The sequence below is a fragment of the Spermophilus citellus genome (genome assembly GCF_964194105.1).
Source record: "Spermophilus citellus genome assembly, chromosome: 9".
Classification (NCBI taxonomy): Eukaryota; Metazoa; Chordata; class Mammalia; order Rodentia; family Sciuridae; genus Spermophilus; species Spermophilus citellus.
The window spans coordinates 121,587,443-121,610,777 of NC_138191.1; the positions used below are offsets into that span (position 1 = coordinate 121,587,443).

Genomic DNA, 23,335 nt, shown 5'->3' on the forward strand with positions numbered 1-23,335 from the left:
CAGTGCTCAGAGGAAGGCTGGGAATCAACCAGCGTCACCTGGTGGGAAGTGGAGACCCCTGAGCCCCGGAACCAGAGCCCCGCTCCTTCATCAGCTGTTGGAGTGGCAGAGGGCTTGAGATTCTGTGTTCATAGAATTCCAGAACTGGAGAGACCTAGGAGTCACCTGGACTGGAGTTAAGAGGTTCAGACGCAGGGTGTCAGGACTGCCTAGGTTCATCTCAGTTCCGCGGCTGAAAGGCCCTGTGGCCTCCCGCAGGTCACCTAACCTGGCTCTGCCTGAGTTTCCTCCTTTGTAAAGTGAGACCAACAGCACCACCTCACAGGGGCCAAGCCTTGAAAGGTGTTCAAAACAGTGCCTTGCCTCGGCTTCCTACATGTTAGCTCTGAAAACACCTAAGACAGGAACAGCCTTGGTTCAGTGGTTTGCAGCCACATCATGGTTTAGATATGAGTGACCCCCAAAAGCTCATGTGTGAGACAAGACAAGAAGATTGAGAGGTGAAATGATTGGGTCATCGGAGCCTTCACCCCGTGAATTTGTGAGAGAGAATCCAGACCTGATTATAAAATGAAATTTTAAGAACATGATGAGAAAACCAATGGTGGGGGCTGGGGGATATAGCTCAGCTGGTGAAGTCCTCGCTTTGCATGTACAAGGCCCTGGGTTCAAAACCTAGCACCACAAAAAAAAAAAAAAAAAAAAAAGGTGGGGAGGAGGGTTAAAGTTCCGCGCCCTGGGCAGCCTTTCTGTGGGGAACCTGATTAACTTTGGTCCCTACCTATTGGATTGTAAGTATCTGTCTCCAGGAGCCTGAGGATGCCCTGTTGATATGTAAACACCCCTGGGCAGGCTCTGCAGGCCTGAATTCAACAGGTGCCTATGAAAAGGGTCTTTTCTTCCTGTTTTGTTTTGTTTTTTTAATTTTGTGGTTGTTGTTGTAGATGGACACAATATCTTTATTTTATTAATTTATTTTTATGTGGAGCTGAGGATGGAACCCAGGGCCTCACATGTGCTAGGCAACTGCCCTACCCCTGAGCCCCAGCCTTAGCCCCAGCCCTCCTTCTTACTTGAACTCTAGGAAGGTAGCTACATCACTTAATTGCTAGGCCAATTAACTGCTGTCTAAACTATAACTTTGTAGTTCGTAAAATATATAGCTCTTAGGAAGATAAACTCAAGTCATCTTGAGATACTGCCGCCTGTGCAAAAGGCCGCTTCATGATCATGGTGTTTTACAGTCTTTGTACTGCACCTGTGAACTACTTCCCATAAAATTTCTGCACATGGTCTTTGGTCATGGAGGCCAAGCATTCAAACCCACCAATGTTGTGATGGTTAAGTTGGGGTGCCAACCCGTGTGACTCAGCTTGGGGCCCAGAACTTCAGAGCACTAGCTTGCCCGGGTCTGCTGCAGGCAGATAATAAATAAGCCAGAGTTCTCCCACCAAATTAATTCCCTCATAGGGATCAACTGGGCAGGAACTGAAGGCACCTAAGGTATGGTAGGAGGAGGTGGGTCATTGCCCTTGTGCCTCTGGGGAATACAAATTGTCCTTGAGTAGTGGAGTCCCTCTCTGCGTCCTGGAGTCAATCTTGAGTCATTCCCCCCCCACCCCCAGCTGTCATATTCTGCCTCATCCCTGGCACAGAGGTAATGGCCATCTATGGACTAAGACCTCTGAAACTATTGTTGCCCAGAACTCTCCTTATCCCAGATTCCCGTCCAGTAACGAGGACACAGTCTTGAGAAAAAGGAAAAAGACAGTTTATTGCTTGGCTAGCAAAGGAGAAACACAGGGAACTCCTGTCCCAAAGACTGTGATTCTGCCCTTCAGCAAGAAGAGGGGGCTTTTATAGAGGTGATTCAGAGAAAATGAGATTAGGGAGGAGAGATCAGGAAGGAGAAGATCAGGGAGAAGAAGTTTGGGGAAAATGAAAAAAAACAAACAAACATGTAATTCAAAACCACAAAGGCATAATCAAAGCATCAAGTGAATCGGGGTTACACTATAAGCCCCAAATACCTTTTTCTCCTCTAAAATTGTTCTTGTCAGTCTTTTGGTTATAGCAATGAAAAAGCTGACTAAAACCATGCATGTGCTAGCACTGCTTATTATTATCTTATAAAATTGAGAATGTAGTATACATATTGTTCAGTAACTTGCTTTTTACCTAAGAGTATATCCTGTGTAGCACTTTTGATAAACTTAAATCTTTTGCTGCGTGTGTTCAGAATTGTCATATTGAAGACGAGTTGCATGCCCTACAGTTCACCTAACCAGTCTCCTTCCATTGGACATTTAGGTTATTCCCATGTTTTCCTTCTCTAAATAAAGTTGCACAGTGGGGCTGGGGATGTGGCTCAAGCAGTAGCGCGCTCGCCTGGCATGCGTGCGGCCCGGGTTCGATCCTCAGCACCACATACAAAAAAAGATGTTGTGTCCGCCGAGAACTAAAAAATAAATATTAAAAATTCTCTCTCTCTTGGGCTGGGGATGTGGCTCAAGCGGTAGCACGCTCACCTGGCATGCGTGCGGCCCGGGTTCGATCCTCAGCACCACATACCAACAAAGATGTTGTGTCCGCCAAGAACTAAAAATAAATAAATAAATATTTAAAAAAATTCTCTCTCTCCTCTCTCACTCTCTCTTTAAAAAAAAAAAAAAGTTGCACTGACCAAGAAGTAGACAGTGCCAGTTGAATATGTGATCTTGGCTATGACCTCTGTGGGTCTTAGTTTCTTCGTGTAAAAGGAAAATAACAGCCGGGTGCGATGGGGCACGCCTGTAATATCAGTGGCTCCAGAGGCTGAGGCAGGAGGATCCCGAGTTCAAAGCGAACCTCAGCAACAGTGAGGCACTAAGCAACTCAGTGAGACCCTGTTTCTAAATAAAAAAAAAAAAAAGTAGGGCTGGGGATGTGGCTCAGTGCTCCAGAGTTCAATCCCCTCCCCGGTACCCACCCCAGACACACACACCAAAAAAAAAAAAAAAAAAAGACGAGTGAAAAACCAGCCTCTACCTCAGAGCAAAGCCTGTCCATGGAAAGGGGCGTGACCCTTGTCCTTAGAAAGACCCACAGAGGGCTGGGGATGTGGCTCAGGCGGTAACACATACCAACAAAGATGTTGTGTCCACCGAGAACTAAAAAATAAATATTAAAATTCTCTCTCTCCCTCTCACTCTCTCTTCCTTAAAAAAAAAAAAGAAAGAAAGAAAGAAAGAAAAAAGAAAGACCCACAGAGCCCTCCTAGGCACATTCCCACCCTGCTAAGTTGTTTATCTACAAATAACAGGAGAGATCTGCTGCGCCAGGTGTCCCTGACTCAGTCAGGCTAGGTGGGGACCCATAGCAACCCCCTAGCAACCACCAATCAGCATGAGATAGGGAAATACCTGGGATGCCAGATGACCCTCCCAGTAGTTTATGGTGGTTGATAACATGTTGTTCCCGCCAGTGAATGTGCTAATCATGTTTTAGAGTTGTTTTATGATTTTCCCGCGGTGTTTGATGATTTGCTAAGAGATGCTATGATGTATGTGGGGGTCCCTGCCTTCCCCAGAGAGTATATAAAACTGCTGCAAACCCTGGACTCGGGGCCTCTCCGCGTCACCAGTTGCTGTGCACGCAGAGGACCTAGCTAGCTCGCGATAAACACCTCTTTGCTGCTAACATCGATCTCAGTCTCTGGTGGTCTTTTGGGAGTCCTGAATTCAAGCATAACAACAGTTTCCTCCTGGGTGTTCCAAGACATCTCTGAAAGTAGCCCTCAACTTATTCTTTAGTGACAGGGTGCTTGTGACCACACAGCGGTCCTTTTCACTGGACAACAATAATGATGAATAAAGAAGCCACTTGGGTGGGGCCATCATCCCCTCCTAGCCTAGCTCTACTCTCTGGGGATCCACATATCATCTATACTCAGTGGCTAGTGGCTGGGGACAGTGTAGAAGTAAGGAAAACCCAGTCCTCCCCCCCCCCTCCATGCTGACCCTGCACAGGCTTTCTGCACAGCACAAGGTGTGGGCCATGGGGAAGTCAGCTGCAGGGTCAGGGCTAGGTCGGGCCTCCTAAACCCCAGCCAGGGAACTGTCCTCGTGGGATGGGGATACTGAAGTAGACAGGGCAAAGGACAGAGAGGGCAGATTACAAATGATCAGTGGGAAAGAAGGGGCTAATTCAAAGAAAAGGAAATGAAATGCTAATACTCCCAGAGCACTCCCTGCCCCCACTAAGGTGACTGACGCCTCCAGGGAGCAGCTCTCCCCAGCCCCAGGAGCTGCTAATGAGCACCCTAGGAGCTTCCTTTCTTGCCTTTCATAGGCAAGAAAAGAGAAGGAGGGGGGCTGAGAAGAGAGGAAACCTAAAATCCGTAAAGGGGAGACACCTGGACCCTGGGCAAGAGCTCTTCCGGGTCTCCTCCTCTCCAGAGGAAGAGGAGTCCTCCGCCTTCTTCTGTCTCTTAAATAAAATTTGCTTTCTAGCTTGCCTCCGCCTTTCTCTGGTGTTTATTTTTATTTATTTATTTTTAGAAACAGGGATTGAACTCAGGGGCACTTGACCACTGAGCCACATCCCCAGCCCTATTTTGTATTTTATTTAGAGACAGTGTCTCACTGAGTTCCTTAGAGCCTTGCTCTTGCTGAGGCTGGCTTTGAACTCTCCATCCTCCTGCCTCAGCCTCCTGAGTCTCTGGGATTACAGGCGTGTGCCGTTGCACTCTGCTTCAGGTGTTTAATCTTCAACAGTGGGAAACAAGGACCCAGTCCTGATGTTCAAGAGGGGCATCAGTGTGGCCTTCTTCAAAGGCCCCAGAGTCCTGGGCTCTGTGACAAGGTGACCAGAGGTGGGGCAACTCCGGCCTAGGGCTGGACCCCCTTTATTTCACAAGAGCCAAACCCAAGCCTCATTTCTTCTCCCTCACCTTGCAGTGGCACCCCCCCCCCCCCTCTCCACAGAAAAGCCCTCTTCATCATGGCTGATTTTAGGACTGTCAGGAAAGAGTCTCTGCAAAAGTGTCCATTTTCCTATTTTCGTGTCGCCCTCTTTACTTGGCCACTGGCCGAGAAGATACCAGCACTCCAGGTATTGGACACCCCTTACTAGTTTTCACAAACATATCCAGTATAGTACTTTGAAGAAATGTGCAAAACAAGGCCTCTGGCCTTGAGTTGGGCTTCACAGAGATGTCTACATTTTTAAGATAAGTTACAATTGGGCCCATGGTAACAGCTGGCAGGGGGAGGAAAGAAAGTGGAGAAGAAGCTCTCCCCTCCTCTGGTGTTGTCCTTGAAGGGTTAACTTACCCAAAACAGTGAAAGAAAAAGCTGCTTTGATGTGAACTTCTGCAGACTGTGAGCTTCTGAGCCCCTCCCCTTACATGCTGGGGATAAAACTCTGAAACTCCCTGAACTCGGGGTTCAGGGGATGGATTGATTACAGCAAAGGCGGTACTCTCTGAACCTGGCTGCAGCCAAATAAAACTGCTTCCTGCTATTGAAGCCAGATTTAAAATTAGGTAGTCAGTGTAGTTAGGTAAATCGGGTCTCAAGTCGAGTGAAATCTAAAATGGAGGCCGTGTTGAGAATGAATTTCCGGAAAAGTTGAGCAACTCTTGGAATGTTAATGAAGCCCAGGAAACAGCCCCCAACAGATATGAAGACAGCCCATCCCAAAGAAATGTTAATGAACAGCAAACTTGACTCAGAAGTGCCCAGATTACTTCTTTGGCCCACCTGTGTCCCAACCCTTGGGACCTTCCCACCTACATTCCATCACCTAAAACTATAAAAAGGGGAATACATTCACCCTTCAACGGATTTCACCTCTAGGGTCCCCTTCTTCCTCCGGGAGAAGTCTTTTCTGCTGTCCTTTAATAAACTTCTAATTTTCCACTCTGACCTTGCCTCGGCGTGCTTCTCTGGTGTTATTCTTCAACATCGGGGAAGCAAGGACTCGTCACCGGTCAACAGCAGTAACAGTATCTTTGGTGCCTTGCCTCATTTGTCCCTACAACAACCTAATCTTATAATGCTTAGAAATGAGTAGATTCAAATACAAATCAAATAGTGGTAATTCTAAGCAGCCAGGACCTGCCTGAACCCTCCCCAGGACTTAGTTTGGGGTTTTGTTTCCATTCATTATGTTCTAGACAAGGACTCCCGGGGTGCCCTCTTTGTTAGGGGATGATTTTATTTATTTTTAATTTTTTTTTTTTTGCATTTCTGGGGCCTGGGACCTCATACATGCCAGGCAGGTGCTATACCCTGAGCTCACCCCAGCGTATCCCCAGCTGCCTCACAGGGATGCAGGCCACGTGAACAGGAGTAATGGGGATTTTTTTGCTTGGGGCCTGGTGAATAGAGGGCCCCACTTTAAAATGGTCACAGCAGGAACTTGCCGCAGGAAAGACTGGGAAACTTGGATGGATTAATAGAGTCAGGACTGAGAGAGACCTGCAATCTAGAGGGACACACCCTCAAACCATTGAAATTCGGAATCCAGCCACCAGAGGCAGGAAACACGGTCCCAAATCTGGACCCACGCCCTTGGCCTGTGCCCCTGTAAAATGAGGGAAATACACAAGTGCAGGAAAACTGGTAGAAAATTGTGCAGCTCCTTCCGGACCCACCTCCAGCCCAGCCCCTGATACAGCCCTTTTATAAATATTGGAACCCCTGCCCAAGTCAGGGCTGCTTCTGGCTCTGAGACCACCCACATTCTCCCTTGAAGGTCTGTCTGCTTCCTAAACCAACCTCTGTCGACGCCTCTGTCTGGCTCCATCACACAGGCCAGGCCGAGAGCCCCGCTGGTCCAGAGTTGGGATCCCCCTCTCTTCCAGGGCTCCTGGGGCTCCATCCCCATCGGGTCCCTCTGCTCTGCCTCAGCTCTGTACACAGGCCAGTGGGATCCGCCTTGCGTCCTGAGATAAGGGCTTTGGCGGGTGTCTCCCCTACCACGCCCTCAAGTGGGTGTGGGGGACCCAGTGAGGGCTGCACTGGTGGAACCCCTGCCCAGCGCACAGAGACGTGGCAGGATGGGCTCCAGGTACCCGCGGTCGATCCGGAGCTGCCTGCCCCTGTTGGCCCTGCTGCTGGAGACAGCTCTCCTCCTCCTCCTCTTCTTCACCGCCTATGACGTTCCCTTAATGGACCAGAAAACGTTCATGGGGACCTATCAAGGTGAGGGCCACACCTCCCCGCTGGGGAGGTGCTCACAGAGGTGAACAGGGCCCCGGGGCGGAAGGTCTGAGGCTCCCCAAGGACAGGACGGAGGTGTTCCTTTCCACCAAAGTCCCAAGGAGAGGAGGTTTCTTCTTCCTCCATGGAGTGCACCAGCTGGAGATGTGAGCAGCGGGCATCAACTCCTCCACGAAGCCCTCCTGGGTTTGTGGGCACAGAGCTTGGGGCCTCCTTTGGGTGTACCCCGAATTCCCTGGGCCGAGGGGTCTTTGTGATTCTCAGCTTCTTTGCTTCTTTGGCAGCAAGGAATTTCGCGTGGTGGCTGTTGATCTGGGGAGTTTCCTTCCTTTTGGGGGTCCCTCCTGTTCCTTCCGGTACTCTCTCGGCAGCCCTCCCCTGCCTTCTTCTCTCTTACTGGCTGGAAAGTCTGCATTCTGCCTGCAAAACCAGAGCCAGAAGGCATGACTGAAGGAGCGTGTAGGATGGTGGTTATTTTATGTGCAGCTAAAAATATCCCGAGACTGTGATGAGAACAACTATAAACAAGACAGATGTCCACTGCGGTGTGACTTGGTTGTTTTTGTTTTTTTTTTTTTAATCTTGAGACATATTTCAAGTCTCTGGTTGGGCTGATAGATTGTTAATGGCAGTAGATGGTCTCCTTGCAAGATGTCCTCAAGGTATCAATGCAGCCCGAGTCCAGATGTGTGCATTTCCTAAGTGATGTCAATGGAATAGTGAACTGGATTTGAAGGGGAGGCACCCAGGGTTCCCCGGCAGAGGCAATGCGAACAGAAGCAATTCAGGGAAGGGACCGCCCACCCACTGAAGCCTGGCTCTCAGCGCCACAGGAGCAAGACCTGGGCATAATTTTAGTTCATTTAAAAAAAAAATTAGTTGTCAATGGACCTTTATTCTATTTATTGATACATGGTGCTAAGAATTGAACCTAGTGCCTCACACATGCTAGACAAGCACTCTACCACTGAGGCACAACCCCAGCCCTCAATTTATTTATTTTTCTTAATCCAGTACGATCTGTATTCCAATTCAGTGCATCCGTTTGTTTCTCCATTCAATCATGCACATCCAGCTTGGGTTCCAGATACCTGCAGGTTAGAGCTGGTGTTTACTGAGCACCTACTTTGTTGGTACCAGGCAACGCACCATGTGCTTTACATTAAGCCTCACGGCAACACTATGACGTAAGTCCTATTATGGTCTCGGTTTTTCACGAGGAAACTGCCCACGTGGACGTTTAGTAATTTGCCCAAGGTTGCCCAGCTAGTGATAGCATAGCAGATCTAAATTTAGGCATCCTGGTTTTAGTTTCCACGCATTGAACCATTGTGTTCTGTACAGGACGGTCACTCATTTGTCACCTAACCAGGAGGTGTAGGAGCCACTCATCCAAACCCACAGGTTGGCACCTGGGACCTCGTTCTCCACCCGCTCTGTGCGGCTAACCTGAGTTTAAAGTGTCGTCAGAAACTCGCTTCCTGTGGACGCACAGGGGGAGGACCCGGGGCGACAGGGAGGCTCCTGAAGGGAGGTGGACTGCCCAGCCAGGTCTCTGGGCTCCATAGGAGTTAACCACGAGGGAAGGGAGGGCAGCCCCCGGAGCGGGGTCCTGGCCAGGGTTCGACACTGTGGTGTTGCTGGAGCAGAAAGGGAGCGGGAGCCCCAGCGGTTGAGCAGGGAGTTGGCCTCCATTCTGCTGACCTGACAGGACGCAGGAACCGCAAGAGCTTGGGTTTGGACCATGGGGAACCCGGGGCATGAGACCAGTGAGGTGGTCGTCCCAACTGTCCACCTGCAGAGGGCTTCAAACGTCTCATGGTGCCCACCTTTCTTTTTCTTCTTCCCACGATGCTGGGGATGGAACCAGGGCTCCCATCTGCTAGGCAAGCGCTGCCCACTGACCGCACCCCAACTGTAGGCAGGCGTTTTTGAGCATGTCTGTAGACCCAGCTACTTGGGAGGCTACTTGGGAGGCCGAGGCTGAAAGATCCGGGGCCAGACTGGGAGCACAGCAAGACTCTGCCTGAAAAAAAAAAAGCCTATATATATATAAACTATGCGCACATTTAAAATGTTTAAAGAGATCAAAATGAAGCACATGATATTCAGTACCTTCTTAATAATTTCAAGTTGTCTTTTTTTAAGATATTTATTTTTTTTAGTTGTAGTTGGACACAAAACCTTTATTTTACTTATTTATTGTTACATGGTGCTGAGGATCAAACCCAGGGCCTTGCACATGCTGGGCAAGTGCTTTACCGCTGAGCCACAGCCCCAGTCCTCAAGTTGTCTTGATTAAGTTCCTCTCAGATCTGACTTTTTTTTTTTTTTTTTTTTTTTTTTGGTACTGGGGGTTGAACTCAGGGGCACTCAACCACCCCAGCCCTATTTTGTATTTTGTTTAGAGACAGGGTCTCACTGAGTTGCTTAGAGCCTCATCCTTGCTGAGGCTGGCTTTGAACTTGTGATCCTCCTGCCTCAGCCTCCAGAGCTGCTAGGATTACAGGTGTGTGCCACCGCACCTGGCCAGATCTGACTTTTGATGGACTTTTTTTAGCCTCTGAGTGAATGGAGGGTTGTGCAGGAGGCATCTTGCTCTTCCCTTCTCTTTCTGTCCTCCTGGCTGGCCTTAGCGTTTGGCCGGCCATCTGTGTTTCTTTGCGGGTGTCAGTTAAGTCATGAGTCCATTTTGTGTAGGTTAGTTGAGTTAAACCGAGGTAGCTTGATCTGTCTGTCCACTTAATCTAATCCCGGCCGTGTAAACGATAGTAAATAATTAAACCTGCCAAATCAAAAAAGACATTTTGAGTTAATCAGAAAATTTGGATATAACATGAATATTGTATGACATACAAGAAAGATTGCTAATTTTGTTAGGTGTGGTAAAAGCATATGTTTTTGTTTTGTTTTGTTTTAGGTTCCTATCTGTTGATAAGCATATTAAAGTGGTGTGGTATCTGGGGTTTGCCTAATGCAAAAATAAATAAATAGATAGATGAATAAATAAATAAACAAACAAATAAATAAATAAAAGATGGAGAGGAGCAATTTCATGTGACAATCATCGAAATTTAGTAATAGGTACGTGGGAATCACCATGCTATGTTCTCTCTCTTTCTCTCTCTCTCTCTCTCTCTCTCCTTCTGTCTCTCTCTCTCTCTCTCTCTGTCTTTGTATGCTTACCATTTTCTGTAACAGTTTAAGAAAAAATTTAAAAGCTCTGCCATTCCTTGCAATGTGATCATGATGAAGAAGCACTTATGGACCTTCCCAGTAGCCCAGTATTCCCTCAGGACAGCTTCGGAGCCCAGGAGCATGGAGACTGACAGGCCAAGCACATTGAGGGGGGTCCCGGGTTGACCTGAATATTAAGTTGAAAACTGACTAAGTACTTTTTGGAAGAATAACCTAGACCTGTGGTTCTCAAAGTGTAGTCCCTAAACAAGCTGTCTCAGTATCCATGAGAAATGCAGATTCTCAGGCATACTAAACAGAAATTCTGGGGACGGGGCCCAGCCATCTGTGTTTTTAAGAATCTTCTAGGAGATTCTAATGCACATGAAAGCTGGAGACTACGGAAGCTAGACCAGCTCAAATTTTGCCCCTGCAGCTTATTAACTGTGAGATTTTAGGCAAATGATTCAACCTCTCTCTGCCTCTTTGCAACCTCTGTCACACGGTGACAATACTTATTGCATTAAGTTATCAAAAGGATGCCAAAGAATAATTATATAGATTGATAAACAGTATCAGCTCTTACTACTATTACATTATTATATTTTTATCAGCTTTAATTTCTTTTTAGGTGAAAATGAAACTAGAAATGTTAATGGTTTCTTGCTCCAGCCCTGTGGATGTCTGGGACATCTTCTGAGGAGTGTGTTCCTTGTTCTACTGACTATAAATGAGGTCAGATGAGCATCGGAGCAAGAGATGTTTAGGAGAGAAGATCAGCTGTACTTGGTGAAAGAGGGAGGAGTCAACCATGTGTCCATGCTTGTGATTGGTGGATGGCTGTGCCCGTTCCTGAGATGAGAAGTACAAGGACAGGGAACAGATGTGGGGCAAATGCACAATGATGTGTTCCTTGTCCTCTTGAACAGAGGTGCCTGTGTGATACTGAGGAGAAGCAAAGTCTACTGATGATCAATGGCACCATAACAACCAACCCCAAACTTAGTGACTTAAAATAGCAACCATTTAATTTGCTTATGACTAGGGTTCTGTGACTCAGCAATTGAGTGGGGCTCATCAGATGGACAAATTTTCTGGTGGTTTCGCTGAGGGTCACTCTTGCATCTGTACTGGGGAGGTTTGACTAGGGTGGGATCATCTCTCATGACCTCATCTGCCTGCCAGCAGTAAGAACTGGTGGCAGCTAGGACCTTGACTGTGGCGGCGGGCTCTCCCATACCCTCATCTGGCACTAGAAGCCGCCCCACAGTAAGAGAGGGTAAGCCCTGGTGTGGGGTGCTTGGCAAGCCTCTGCCTGTCCCACTGGCCAAAGCCATGTTTCATTGGGGGCTGCCTCATTGGGAGACCATCCCAATCCTGTGCTGTCGACACCACCCGGTGCCCCTGTACTTCTCAGAGCACAGAGAAGGGCTACGGGAAGACAGGAGGGCTTTTCCAGCGACATGGAAATACCCTGAACCCTGGCACCTTCCGTAGCTCGGTCTTAGACTGTCCCTCTGGGAAATCTCCTTTCCTCTTCCTGAGCTGCTGCCGGTGGGAGCTGAGTGGGTGTAGAGGCCGTGGAGGAGGGAGGCAGGCAGGCCGTGGAGGTCGTCCCAATCAACAGAGGGGAGCACAGGGTGGGGGTCCATCCCAGGGCCTGGACACAGAAACAGGCCCAGGCTTCAGGGATATTAGTGCTCACTTTTCCATGGGCCAGAGGGAGGGGCCGATGGGCGTGGGCACATCCAGAATCACAGGGGCACCCCCACAGGAGGCCGCTGGCCATGAGATGGACTCTGAGAGGCGAACTGCATTATCCACAGTTCATTCTTTGCAAGTGAATGACCAGGCCTGGGGAGGGAACAGTCTTGTCCAAAGCCACACAGCTGGTGACTGGCAGGGGCCGGGAGTGGGCCCCCGAGGCTGGGTGAAGCAATTTGCAGGGCCAGTGAGCTCAGTGCCCACAAGGCTCCTCTGAGGGTGGCTCATGCCATTGTTTCCCCACCATTTTACTGGGACACAGGCGGAGCCAGGTCCTGAACCCTGGCACCTGCACAGATGCCCACACGCTTCGCCACTGTTCGGTCCACGCTGCATGGAGAGGCAGGACCACACAGTGGGGAGGACTGTTGGAATTCACACCCTGCCCCCGCACTGGCTGTGTGGACCGGCCAGGTAAACAGCACCATGTCTCCCTTGATCCAGATGCAAAAGGGGATCCTGGGCTGTGGAGGGCGGGGCTGGGAAGCACTTGCCCTGAGGGTGGGCATCCTCCACGTCCCTGCTGTTCACAGGGAGGCTAGCCGGCTGCCTGGTTGGGCCTTCTTTCTCCAAGTCATGGGTTTTCATTAACCTCTCCAAAAGGCCTGACTTCAAATCCATCTCTGGGCCCAGTTCTTGCAGGCCCCCGCAGCACACCCACTTCTTATCACCCCTGAACACCTTGTGTCCATTAGCTTATCAGACCCATGGCTGATGCGGGCGGTTGACACCAATGGAGGTGCCCTGAGTGGGGCCCCAGGGAGTGAGTCAGGAATTGAGTGGGTCTGGGCCCGGGAGGAAGTGAGAGGGTACAGGGGCCCAGGGAGGAGGAGCCTGAGCTGAACATTACCCACCAGCTGGGGTGCGTGGGTCCTGTCAACAGCTCCTGGAAACTGCTGCCCTAATTTCCTCTTCTTGGCAGGGCACGATTCCCCCCTCCAGGACAGTACGGGGACTTGGGGAAGAAGGCCATGAGCTTTGACACCTGGAATCAAGTTGACATCTAGGCCATGAAATCTCCCCTCTCCGGCCCTCTTCTTTGACATTCTAGACCCAGGGCCCCACCTCTGCCCTCATCCTGGGGAGTCTTCACTCTCCTCCCTCCCCTAAATGGCTCTTCAGAATATTCTAGAACTGCAAGGACCTGTAGGGCCTGTAGGAATGTGAACCCCAGCTTCCACGTGTTGCAGATAGGGAAACCGAGGCCTGGAGGAGGGACCCTGCACCAGGAGTTCAGAGCTGGGATCCACTGGGGTGTGCCGGGTGGCGTTGGGAAAGTCACACATTCTCTTTGGTCCCCTTGAGGAAAATAAAGGGCTGTCCCTTATCCCTGGATCTTCAGTAGGTCTGGGCCCTGTGCAGACAACATTGCAGCAAAATGGCGGCTGAGCTTTGTTTAACAACAGTGTCTGCCAAAAGGTGGAACTTAAATATCTCAAGTGGGGTGTGCTGTGCCCACCCGGCCACAGGCCTCCCCATTCCCAGTGGTGCCTGCCATTGGCCATTGTACCTCCCTGGGCCCCACGGGCTCCTGAAGGGATCTTGCCCTATGGCCAGGAGGACACAAGCAGGAGACGGACACATTTCCTGCACCGTGTCTGGGTGTGGGGGTACAGAGTCGGATCCTCCTAACCCTGTCCCCACCCACTGTCCAAGCCCCCAGATCCTGGGGTAGTCGTCCTTCCTTGGGGGCCTCCTGCATCCCGGGGTTGTCTGATTGATCTGGAAACATCAACAGCCACCAAAGGTACCCAGATGTGGAGGACCCTGGGTGTGTGCCCTCTTCTATGGAAGTGGACTTGAAAGGATTCTGTAGGATTTTCTCACTCTCAAGATAGCGGGTGCTCTCTCTCCCTACAAGTAGCTAATCCTTGGTTTCCTAAATCAATCTCGGCTTGAGCCTTTAAATAAATAAATAGATAGATAGCTGGCCTCCAAGTCCAGGGGCTCTCCGGGTCTGGGAGGGCTCAGTGGTAAGAACTTCCAGGCCTGGAGACCAGAGGCAGCGAGTTCTTATCGTGCTGATTGTCATAATGATGGTAATGAACACCCACCGTTTATCAAGCGTCTTCCTTGTGTCCGGCCACACCGAACACTGGAACAGAGTGTTAATTCCTCCAGAGCTGCCAGCCCCCTCCGAGGAGGGAAGATTCGCCCCCTTTAAGCTGAAGGAATGTAAGCAGCATTTAAGGCCACAAGGTGGACATGTCAACCAACGTTTTAATAGGTCAAAACTGGCCCCCTGTTGGCAGTTTAATAAGGTTTAACCTGATAGGAGATGATGGAGTCAGGACCAAACAGAACCTCTGAACTTGGAGATTATGCTTTTTTCTCTCCCCCTCCTCCTCCTCCTCCTTCTTCTCCTTTCCTGTGTGTTCTGCCTCCATGCTGGCTGCAGAGACAACGTTAAACATGGAAAATAAAAGAAAGTAAAAGTCTCCCAAACCCAGAGACAGTATCCATAGGAGGAAAAACAGAAAAACCCTCCAGGATCTCTCTCCAGGCATTAATACAGTGCTTATTGACACAGTGGCCTGTGCCCTTCTGAGTCCCTGTGTGTGTTCTACCATGTGATTCTGGCAACCCGTTGTCATTCAATAAATGTGAATGGGAAGAGGAGGGAGCGGAGAGCGGAGATGTCAAAGGCAGGGGCTAGGGCCAACTGTAGGCAGGTTACTTACAGCCTCTGCACCCTGGTTTTCACATCTGTAGGAAGGTGATGGTAACCTCCTCAAAGGCTGTTCTGAGGACCAAGGGAGATGGAATATGAAAAGTGTTTAAACACTGTCAGCACATCATATACACTTCATATTCGGAGGCTCAGAGAGGCTGAGTAACCAGCTCAAGACCACACAGCTGGAAAGTGCTCATTTGAACTCAAGTTTGCCTAGTGCTACTGTAAAGCTGCTAACCATTTTTCAAAACTGGAATCAAATCACAGTGCTCGCTCTTCCTTCTGTGGGGGCTCTCCCTGCCATCAGGTGGGACTTTTCCACTCCCCTGCCTCAGCAACCTCCACTCAGGCTCTGAGGCCAGGAAAGGCAAGGGACACTGGATGTTTTCTGCTGACCCACCAGGACCCTCGCAGCTGGTGGCAAAGGGGAGAACTGTTTTCTGGGAGGGTAATTTGGTTCATATCCAAAGGAGCTCTCGGCCTGCCTCTGCCTCCTCCTTCCTGCATGACCTGGGTCGAGTCACCGAGTCACCGCTGTGGCCTCATTTTCTCACGTGCATGACCGGGGGTGTCCCTGATCCCTAGTATTAGCAGCAATCACCTTTACTAAGTGTCACCTATGTGCCAAGCACAGATCCCAGTGTTCGGCCCTTGTCCGTGTCATTATGCTCATTAATAAAAATAATTGCTACATTTCCCGAGTGCTCACAGTGGGCCAGGCCTGCCTGAGGTTCTTAACCAGCATTAGCTCCTCTGTCTCATCTCAGCCCTGTGCAGAAATGGGCGATATCCCCATCGTTCAGATGAGAAAACTGAGGCCAGCAGGCAAAGTGATTTGACCAAACACCCTTAAGTGATCCCCAGTGGCCCTCCAGCAGCCTTCAGTAAAACTCATTTCACGCTCACTTCTCTTTGTTCTCTTCCTCTTCCTTCCCCACCTTCTTCTCTGAGCAGTCTTCCAGGAGTTTATCATCATGGCTGTCCTGGGCTTGGGCTTCCTCAACGCGTCTTTGCAGAAACAAGGCTGGAGCAGCGTGGCCTTCAGCCTCTTCATGCTGGTCCTGGCCATCCAGTGGGCTATCCTGACAGACAGCTTCACCGAGTGGCTCCTCAGTGGGAAGGTGCCCAACAAACTGACCAGGTAACCTTTGGGTCATTGAGGAAATAGGGTCTGAGAGGGAAGGTTCTAGAAGAGTAGGAATGTCTCTTTCTCTTTCTAGCTCTGAGGCCATGCCATGCTAAGGACATACGTATTCTGGAATATTCTTCATTGTTTATCCCAAATGCACAGTTAGCTGGGCATCTGCATTTTATATGATACCCCTGGTCGGTGGTATCATGGGCCTTCAGATCTGCAGCCCTCCCGGGGTCCTTGCTTTCTTTATGATTGATTATGATTTTATGAAGTCACTCAATCAACAAAGGCTCATGGAAAAATTAAGAAAAAGAGTAAACAGAAAGAAACAGTCATATCCCACCTGCAGAGACAGCCTCCTGAAAAGATGCATCTTCAGAGATGAGGCTAAGAAACAACCAGGAGTTGCTGACCTTAAACTGACTTTGCTGCATTTAGATACACTTGTATTAGACATCAGGAGCCAGCTAAGCTAAAGCGTGGTGCTAGAAGTCCGAACAGTGGACAACAAGTGGTACTGATCAGAGAGGAGCACAGAATAACCCGGGGCCATACACGTTCTTGGGGTTAAGGGTGTTAATCTGGGTGCTCAGCACTTGATAGGAAGAACTAAGTGACATTGTTACCTTAAGAATTTTGTTGTTTTAGGGGGCTGGGGCTGTAGCTCAGCATCAGAGTACTTGCCTAGCATGTGTGAGGCACTGGGTTCAATTCTCAATGAACAATAAAGGTATTCTGTCCATCTACAACTACAAAAAAAATTGAGAAAAAAAAAAAAGATTCTCTGAATGCTGTAGCTCATTGGTAGATGTTCAGCATTCCTTGGGCTCAATCCCCAACACCCCCAACGAAAAAAAAATTTTTAAAAAAAGAATATTATTGTTTTTTTTCCAACTCTGCTGTGTCCATACAATGGTTATACCGTCTTAGGCACCTGGGGCATCTGAAGCCCTCCTGATGGGGGGCCACCTCAGCCCCACCTAGACCTTCTGGGCACTGCTGTTGAACAGCTAGCTGTCCATGAGCCTTCACAGGTGTTTTGTTTAGCCCTTATAGGTTGAGGTCCAACCTTTATATATAAGGTAATGAAGGCTCAGAGAGGGAAAGGTCACACAGCTAAGCGGTGGCGATGGCTTCAGCTTATATAACTATCTGTAGGCTTCCTCACATACTCCAGAGGGGTCGTGACGTGAAACACAGCCTAGCCAGTTCCCCAGTGGCCCTGGGTGGGTAGAGGGGGGTCTCCACAGTTTTCATTTTAAAAAGTTGTGGCGCTGATTCCCAAGGGAACTGGATCAACCCTGGTATCCACCTGGGAGTAACAAGGGTCCCCTGAGGGACTTCTGACGGCCTGTCTCTGGACACTCAAGCCCTCAGACTTCTGCACTTGAGCAGGTCAGAGTGGGCAGTGTCTCAGGGCTGCTCCTTTCTGATGTCCCCTGGGACTTCCTGGTCCCTGACTCAATCCTGGAGACAAGATGGGGCCATTGGGGACCTGTGCCACCTTGCCCCAGACCACCTGGATTCTCCTGGCTGTGACCCTCACTGGGCTACATTGGGACAATGGGATCCCTCCTGCCAGTCACCAGAGCTGGGCTGATGGGGGCGCCTGGGCCGTCCTGGGGCAGGGTCCTCTGCCTGTCTTCCTGGGCCTCACTTGAAATCATGCCACCTGGCTTGGCACTGAATGGATTCTGCCTTGATTCTGGCAGGGTGGGGCCACGCGGCGAGCTGCGTCCTTTGTTTCCCTCACATAGTGAAAGCTGGATAGAGGATGATTATCGGGAGAGAAAATGAAAACCAAAGGAACCGTACGAGTGATTTTTGTGGGTGGTATTGGGGCTTGAACCAGGGCTCAATGTGTGCCAGGCAAGTGCTCTAGCACCAAATGACACCCCAATACCATCCTGATTTTTGTTTTGTTTTGTGTTTTGATACCAGGGACTGAACCAGGTGTGCTTTAACCACTGAGCCACCTCCCAGCTGTGCTCCCCCTCCCCCCTCCTTTTCCTTCTTTTTTTTTTTAATTAATTGTGAGACAATGTCTTACTAAGTTTCTGCAAGTCCCTCTAAGTTGCTGAGGCTGGTCTTGAACTTGAGATTCTCCTGCCTCAGCCTCTCCAGCCACATCCTCAGCCCTATTTTGTATTTTACTTAGAGACAGGGTCTCATTGAGTTGCTTAGTGCCTTGCTATTGCTGAGGCTGGCTTTGAACTTGCAATCCTCCTGCCTCAGTGTCCCGAGCCGCTGGTATTAAGGTGTGCGCCACTATGCCCGGCTCTGATTTTTTTTTTAATTTTTAAAATTATTATTATTATTATTATTATAGTTATAGATGGATACAATACCTTTATTTTATTTATTTATCTTTATGTGATGTTGAGGACTGAGTCCCGGGCTCACACGTGCTAGGCGAGTGCTCCACCACTGAGCTACAACCCCATCCCTCTGAGTGATATATATATATATTTTTTTTTTTAAAAGCTGTGTAGCTACTGTCAGATCAGGTGAGGCGGGCAGCAACCAAAGGAGGCAGATTTATTTATTTATTTATTTATTTTAAAAATTTATTTATTTTTTTAAAGAGAGAGTGAGAGAGGAGAGAGAGAGAGAGAGAGAATTTTTTAATATTTATTTTTTAGTTCTCGGCGGACACAACATCTTTGTTGGTATGTGGTGCTGAGGATCGAACCCGGGCCGCACGCATGCCAGGCGAGCGCGCTACCGCTTGAGCCACATCCCCAGCCCTCTGAGTGATATTTTTAAGGCTGTATTTCGAAAGTTCCAGAGGACTGTCCCTGGGTGATAATAGCAATGACCACTCTTCTTGTCTCAAAATAAAAAGTGAAAAGAGCTAGGGATATGGCTCAGAGATAAAGCAACCCTGAGTTCAACCCCCAGAACAAGAAACAAAACAAACCAAAAAACCACAAAGCTCTTGTCGGTGAGAGTCCTCAAAAGGCCCAGCTGTCCAGGCATGATGGACGTGCAGCCACCCCTGAGCTAGGTCGCTCCTGGTCCCTTCCCCATTCCCTGTGCCCCCTCTGAAGTCCTTGAGCCTGGAGCAGGACATTATGTCAGCAGTGGACACTGAGGATCTGTGTCCAGACTTTGGAGCTCGGGCTTTGGATCCGGGCAGGTGGGTCACCACCTGGAGTGCGGCCATTGCCAGGAGTTGGTTCTTCTCGTCCAGTGTCTTTTGCACGATGGGGTCCTGAGTGGTCACTCATCACGGTCTTACAGTGGTCACCCTGAGGATTAGCTTTTGGTGGTGACGTTGTTACAAGCCTGTTGTATAGCATTGTGATCATAGTTGTGGTGGATGTCACAACAGCAAGGACTCCCAGGGTGGAGGGTCCCCAGAGCAAGATGCTCAGGGGAAAGTGGACTGTGAGGCTCAGTGCTGCCTCCTCCGGGAAGTCCCCTGAGGAGTCCAGTTGGCGCCACCCTCTCCTCCCCAAGACCCCTCTGGCCTCTCGATAGCACAGGCTCTTAGCCCACAGGCTGGGGGGGAAGCCTACTCCCCAGCTCAGTCATAAGCACCTTGAAGACAACCAACAGTGGCTTTCCCTCCCTCCTGCACCCCACAAGGAGCAGGTTCATTTGCCAAGAGGAGGAAGGGGTTGGCACAGCGGCCGATGCCAGCCTCTGGCCATGGGCCAGGTCTCCTGCCCGTGGGGGTGCTGGGTGCACTGTTCCTTCCCATCCCCAGGGCACCACCAGGAGATAAGTGTGATCATCATTCTTATTTTGCAGACGGGGAATCAGGCTCAGTGAGATCAAATAGCTACTCAGGGTGCAAGGCTGGGATGGGAGCCAAGCACGTCCTGCATCCACAGCCAACTTCTCCATTGCCAGCAGAAGGAACGCAGAGACAGGGTGTCAGGGACCCATGGCGGGTGGGCCGACAGGCCAAGGGCGCCCTCTATCGAGCGTCTGTGCATGGTGACGGCGAAAAGAAGTCCCGGGCAGAACCCCAGTGGCCAGGCCCGGGGGCTCCTGGGCCCGGGCCGCCTCCTTGACTGTGAGAGCCTCCGAGCACCGTGGGTAGGATGGGCACGCAGAGCCACCTTCGCTCTGCGGGGGACAGGGCAAAAGGTACCACCGCAGCGACAGCCCTCTTGTGGGTGAAGCCTTCTCTCCTTGTCCCCACCTTGCGTCCTCAGTGCCTAGAGCAGGGCCAGGCAGAGAGGTGGCCTTCCCACGTGGTCACACTGGCCCTCCCTGTGTCCTCCAGTGTCTACCCGACCTCCATGAGCGCCATCACCGTGCTCATCTCCGCGGGGATGGTCCTGGGGAAGGCCAACTTGGTGCAGCTGACAGTGATGACGCTACTGGAAGTGACAGCCATTGGCATCATGAGGACAGTCGGCTCGACAGTATTCCAGGTGACTCCCGGTGCTGAGGGGGGCTTGGAAAGAGGGGCGAGAAGGCGAGTGGGGGTGCGGAGGGCCTTTAAAAATATAAAGACAGGGCCAAGGGGGTCGCAGAGGGGTGGTCTGTGGTCAGTGTTTGAACACCGCAGAGTATGGCCTCTATTTCCACAATAGGAACCTGTCGGATTGGATATTCACAAGATCATTACAGGATATTTAAAAAGAGAAGGGATTCCCGGGCCCTACCTGCGGAGCGTCCAGCAGGTTGTCTGGCCAGTGTCTTCTTTTAAGTCAGCCAGTGTGTCCGTAGTGACCTCTGTGATCTCGCCGGGAGAAACATTCACTCGAAGTCGAGATTTGAGTCGGGTATGGTGATGCTCTCCTGCCATCCCAGCCAATCAGGAGGCTGCGAAGGAGAATCCTAAAGTCAAGGTCAGCCTCAGCAACTCAGTGAGACCCCGACTCAAAACAAAAACTAAAAAAGGGCTGGGGCAAAAGCACCCCTGGGTCCAATCCCTAGTATTGAAAAGAAAAATAAAAAATGTAGGTTTGGAGGAGCAATCGGTGAAGGTGATGCCCCTCTAGAGGCCCCTCTCAGCTCCTCTGCCATAACCAGGACCCGAGTGAAGGCCTGGCTGAACTTCCTAGCTGCCCAGAGGGGGGAAGGGACTGCCCACAGTCCCACAGCAAGACAGTGGCAGAGCCCACGTGAGAACCCGAGCTCTAGCTTGGTTTAGGAGAGAGAGCACTGGACTTGGGGTCCAAGACTGGGGTTTGTCTCCCAGCTCTGCCACTAATCCTGCAGCCATTGGGTTCAAATCTCAGCTCAGCATCACCAGAGCACTTAACCCCCCCCCGTGCCTTGGTTTCCCTATCTGTAGATTGGGGTGACATCAATCCCCACACCTGGGGCTGCTGGGAGGAGTCCACAAGTGATGGGGGCGGTGCCTGGTGTGGGGGGGGCGTTGCCATGGCAATGATGTTTTCCTCTTCACCATCATCCTCAGGCTTGATTGACGGGCATTGTTGAGGTGGGGATAAGGAAGGGGGCGGGGCCACAGGGGCTGGGGCTCAATTTGAGATTTTGGAGGTGGCTGTTACTGGTCAGGAGTGGCAAAGCCTGAGGTGTGACGGTGGGTGTGGGTGGCAGAAGTCAAATGTAGGGAAAGGTTTCAGAGCAGAGAGGGTGAAGGAAGAGAGGGGAGGAGCGGGGACCAAGGTGTCCTTGGCAGAGTGACGGGGGCAGAGGCGGAAGGGCAGGTGCCAACATCTTCCGGGAGGAGGCAGCGTGTCACTGCGGCTGGGAGGGGCAGGTGTGGGCAGGTCGTCCAGGTAGCTGGAGGAGTGGGAGGAGGCAGGGCCGTGGTCCGCAGGGAACTGCAGGAAGTTCTGACTGTGCCTTCACTTTAGCTCTCTTCACCAGCATTTTCTCTTCTTCTTTGTTTTTTAGAGGAGGGAAAGTTTGTTGTAGGCACATGGTCTCCGAGGTTGGGTGGTCAGCAGACTCCTTGGCTCTGGGCCCCAGAGGGGGCAGAGGGTCATGGTGGAGGGTTTGGCTGAGGAAAGCCACAGGGATCAAGGCAGCCAGGAAGCAGACAGTGGGAGGGAGAGCGCGTTGGACTTTCTTATAACCCTGCAGACCAAGTGTGTGTTTCCTAAACATGTTCTCCTACATAGCCATTGTTCAGTGATGACAATTGAGAAATTGACATTAATATTATTACCTTATTCAGGTGTCACCAATTGTCCTAATAATATCCTGTTATAACAAAAGAAAAAAGTATTTTTTTCTGGTCCAGAATCACCTCTTCCATTGAGGGCTCGTGTCTTTTTAGAAGCTTATCTGTCCTTAATCCCTTAATCCTTTTATCCTTTTATCTTTCATGATTTTGATGTGTTTTGAAGTCACAAGCCAGTCATCTCAACAAAATGTGGGCTTGTCTTCCATTTCCTCCTGGTAAGATTGAGTGCATGCAACTTTTGGCAGAAACCCTACAACAGCAATGTTTCCTTTGTAGCACATCGTTTCAGGAGATATGTTGTTGGTTTGTCCTGTTAACTGGATGTGTTAGCTTTGATCACTTGGTTAAGGTGGTGGCTGCCAGGATCTTCCACGGTGAAGTTACTATTTTGCCCTCTGTAATTAATAAACCTATGTTGGGAAATGCTTCCTGTGAATACTCTGTTTCTCATTCGGCTTCCACCAGCTGGATTAGCGTTGATTCTGGCCTGAGTCAATCAATACTCTGACAATTACCAACCTCTGTTTTCTAATTCCATGTTCCCTTCTCCGTCTATTATTTATTCATCCATCTATTTATATCACTATGGGCTCATGGACTCACATAGGCACACTCTCATTTCCTGCTTCTTCTGTTTCATATAATAATAGATTACAACTCCTTGGTTCCAAGGGAGAGAATATCATCGGTGCTTTCTTAGGCAGAATGAAAGGAATTTATTTATTTTTTTATTTTTTTTTAAAGAGAGAGTGAGAGAGAGAGAGAGGGGAGAGAGAGAGAGAGAGAGAGAGAGAGAGAGAGAGAGAGAGAATTTTTAATATTTATTTTTTAGTTCTCGGCGGACACAACATCTTTGTTGGTATGTGGTGCTGAGGATCGAACCCGGGCCGCACGCATGCCAGGCGAGCGCGCTACCGCTTGAGCCACATCCCCAGCCCCAGAATGAAAGGAATTTAGAATGAAGATTTCAAAACTGTGTGTGGTGGCACACGTCTGTAATCCTACCTACTCTGGAGGCTGGGGTAAGAAGATTGCAAATTCAATAGCAATTTAGTAAGGCCCTCAGTATCTTAGGAAGACCCTGTCTCAAAATAAATAAATGAATAAAAAGAACTGGGATGTAGCTCAGTCACAGAGCACTCCCGGGTTTAATAGTCAGTACACACACACACAAACACACACACACACACCACAAAGAGAAACCCTCCAACCTCCAAGGGTGGAAAATGCAGCTAGACTCAGGAAGGGACTGGACCCACAGG

The 23,335-nt window shown here is 49.9% G+C and overlaps 1 protein-coding gene across 2 annotated transcripts in view; it reads left to right on the forward strand.

Annotated features, from left to right (window-relative positions):
- Positions 1-5,441: 5,441 nt before the first annotated feature.
- Positions 5,442-23,335, forward strand: part of LOC308656021 (RH-like protein) — a 40,650-nt gene continuing 22,756 nt past the window's right edge. Inside the window, exons 1-3 of one of the 2 annotated variants that reach the window (XM_081306634.1) lie at positions 5,442-7,187; positions 15,775-15,961; positions 20,193-20,343. In XM_081306634.1, the coding sequence (XP_081162760.1) occupies positions 7,043-7,187; positions 15,775-15,961; positions 20,193-20,343 (483 nt within the window). In that variant the 5' untranslated portion in view covers positions 5,442-7,042. Of the gene's footprint in view, positions 7,188-15,774; positions 15,962-19,845; positions 20,344-23,335 lie in introns of those variants that run through there. The other variant, XM_081306633.1, reaches the window with a different exon arrangement.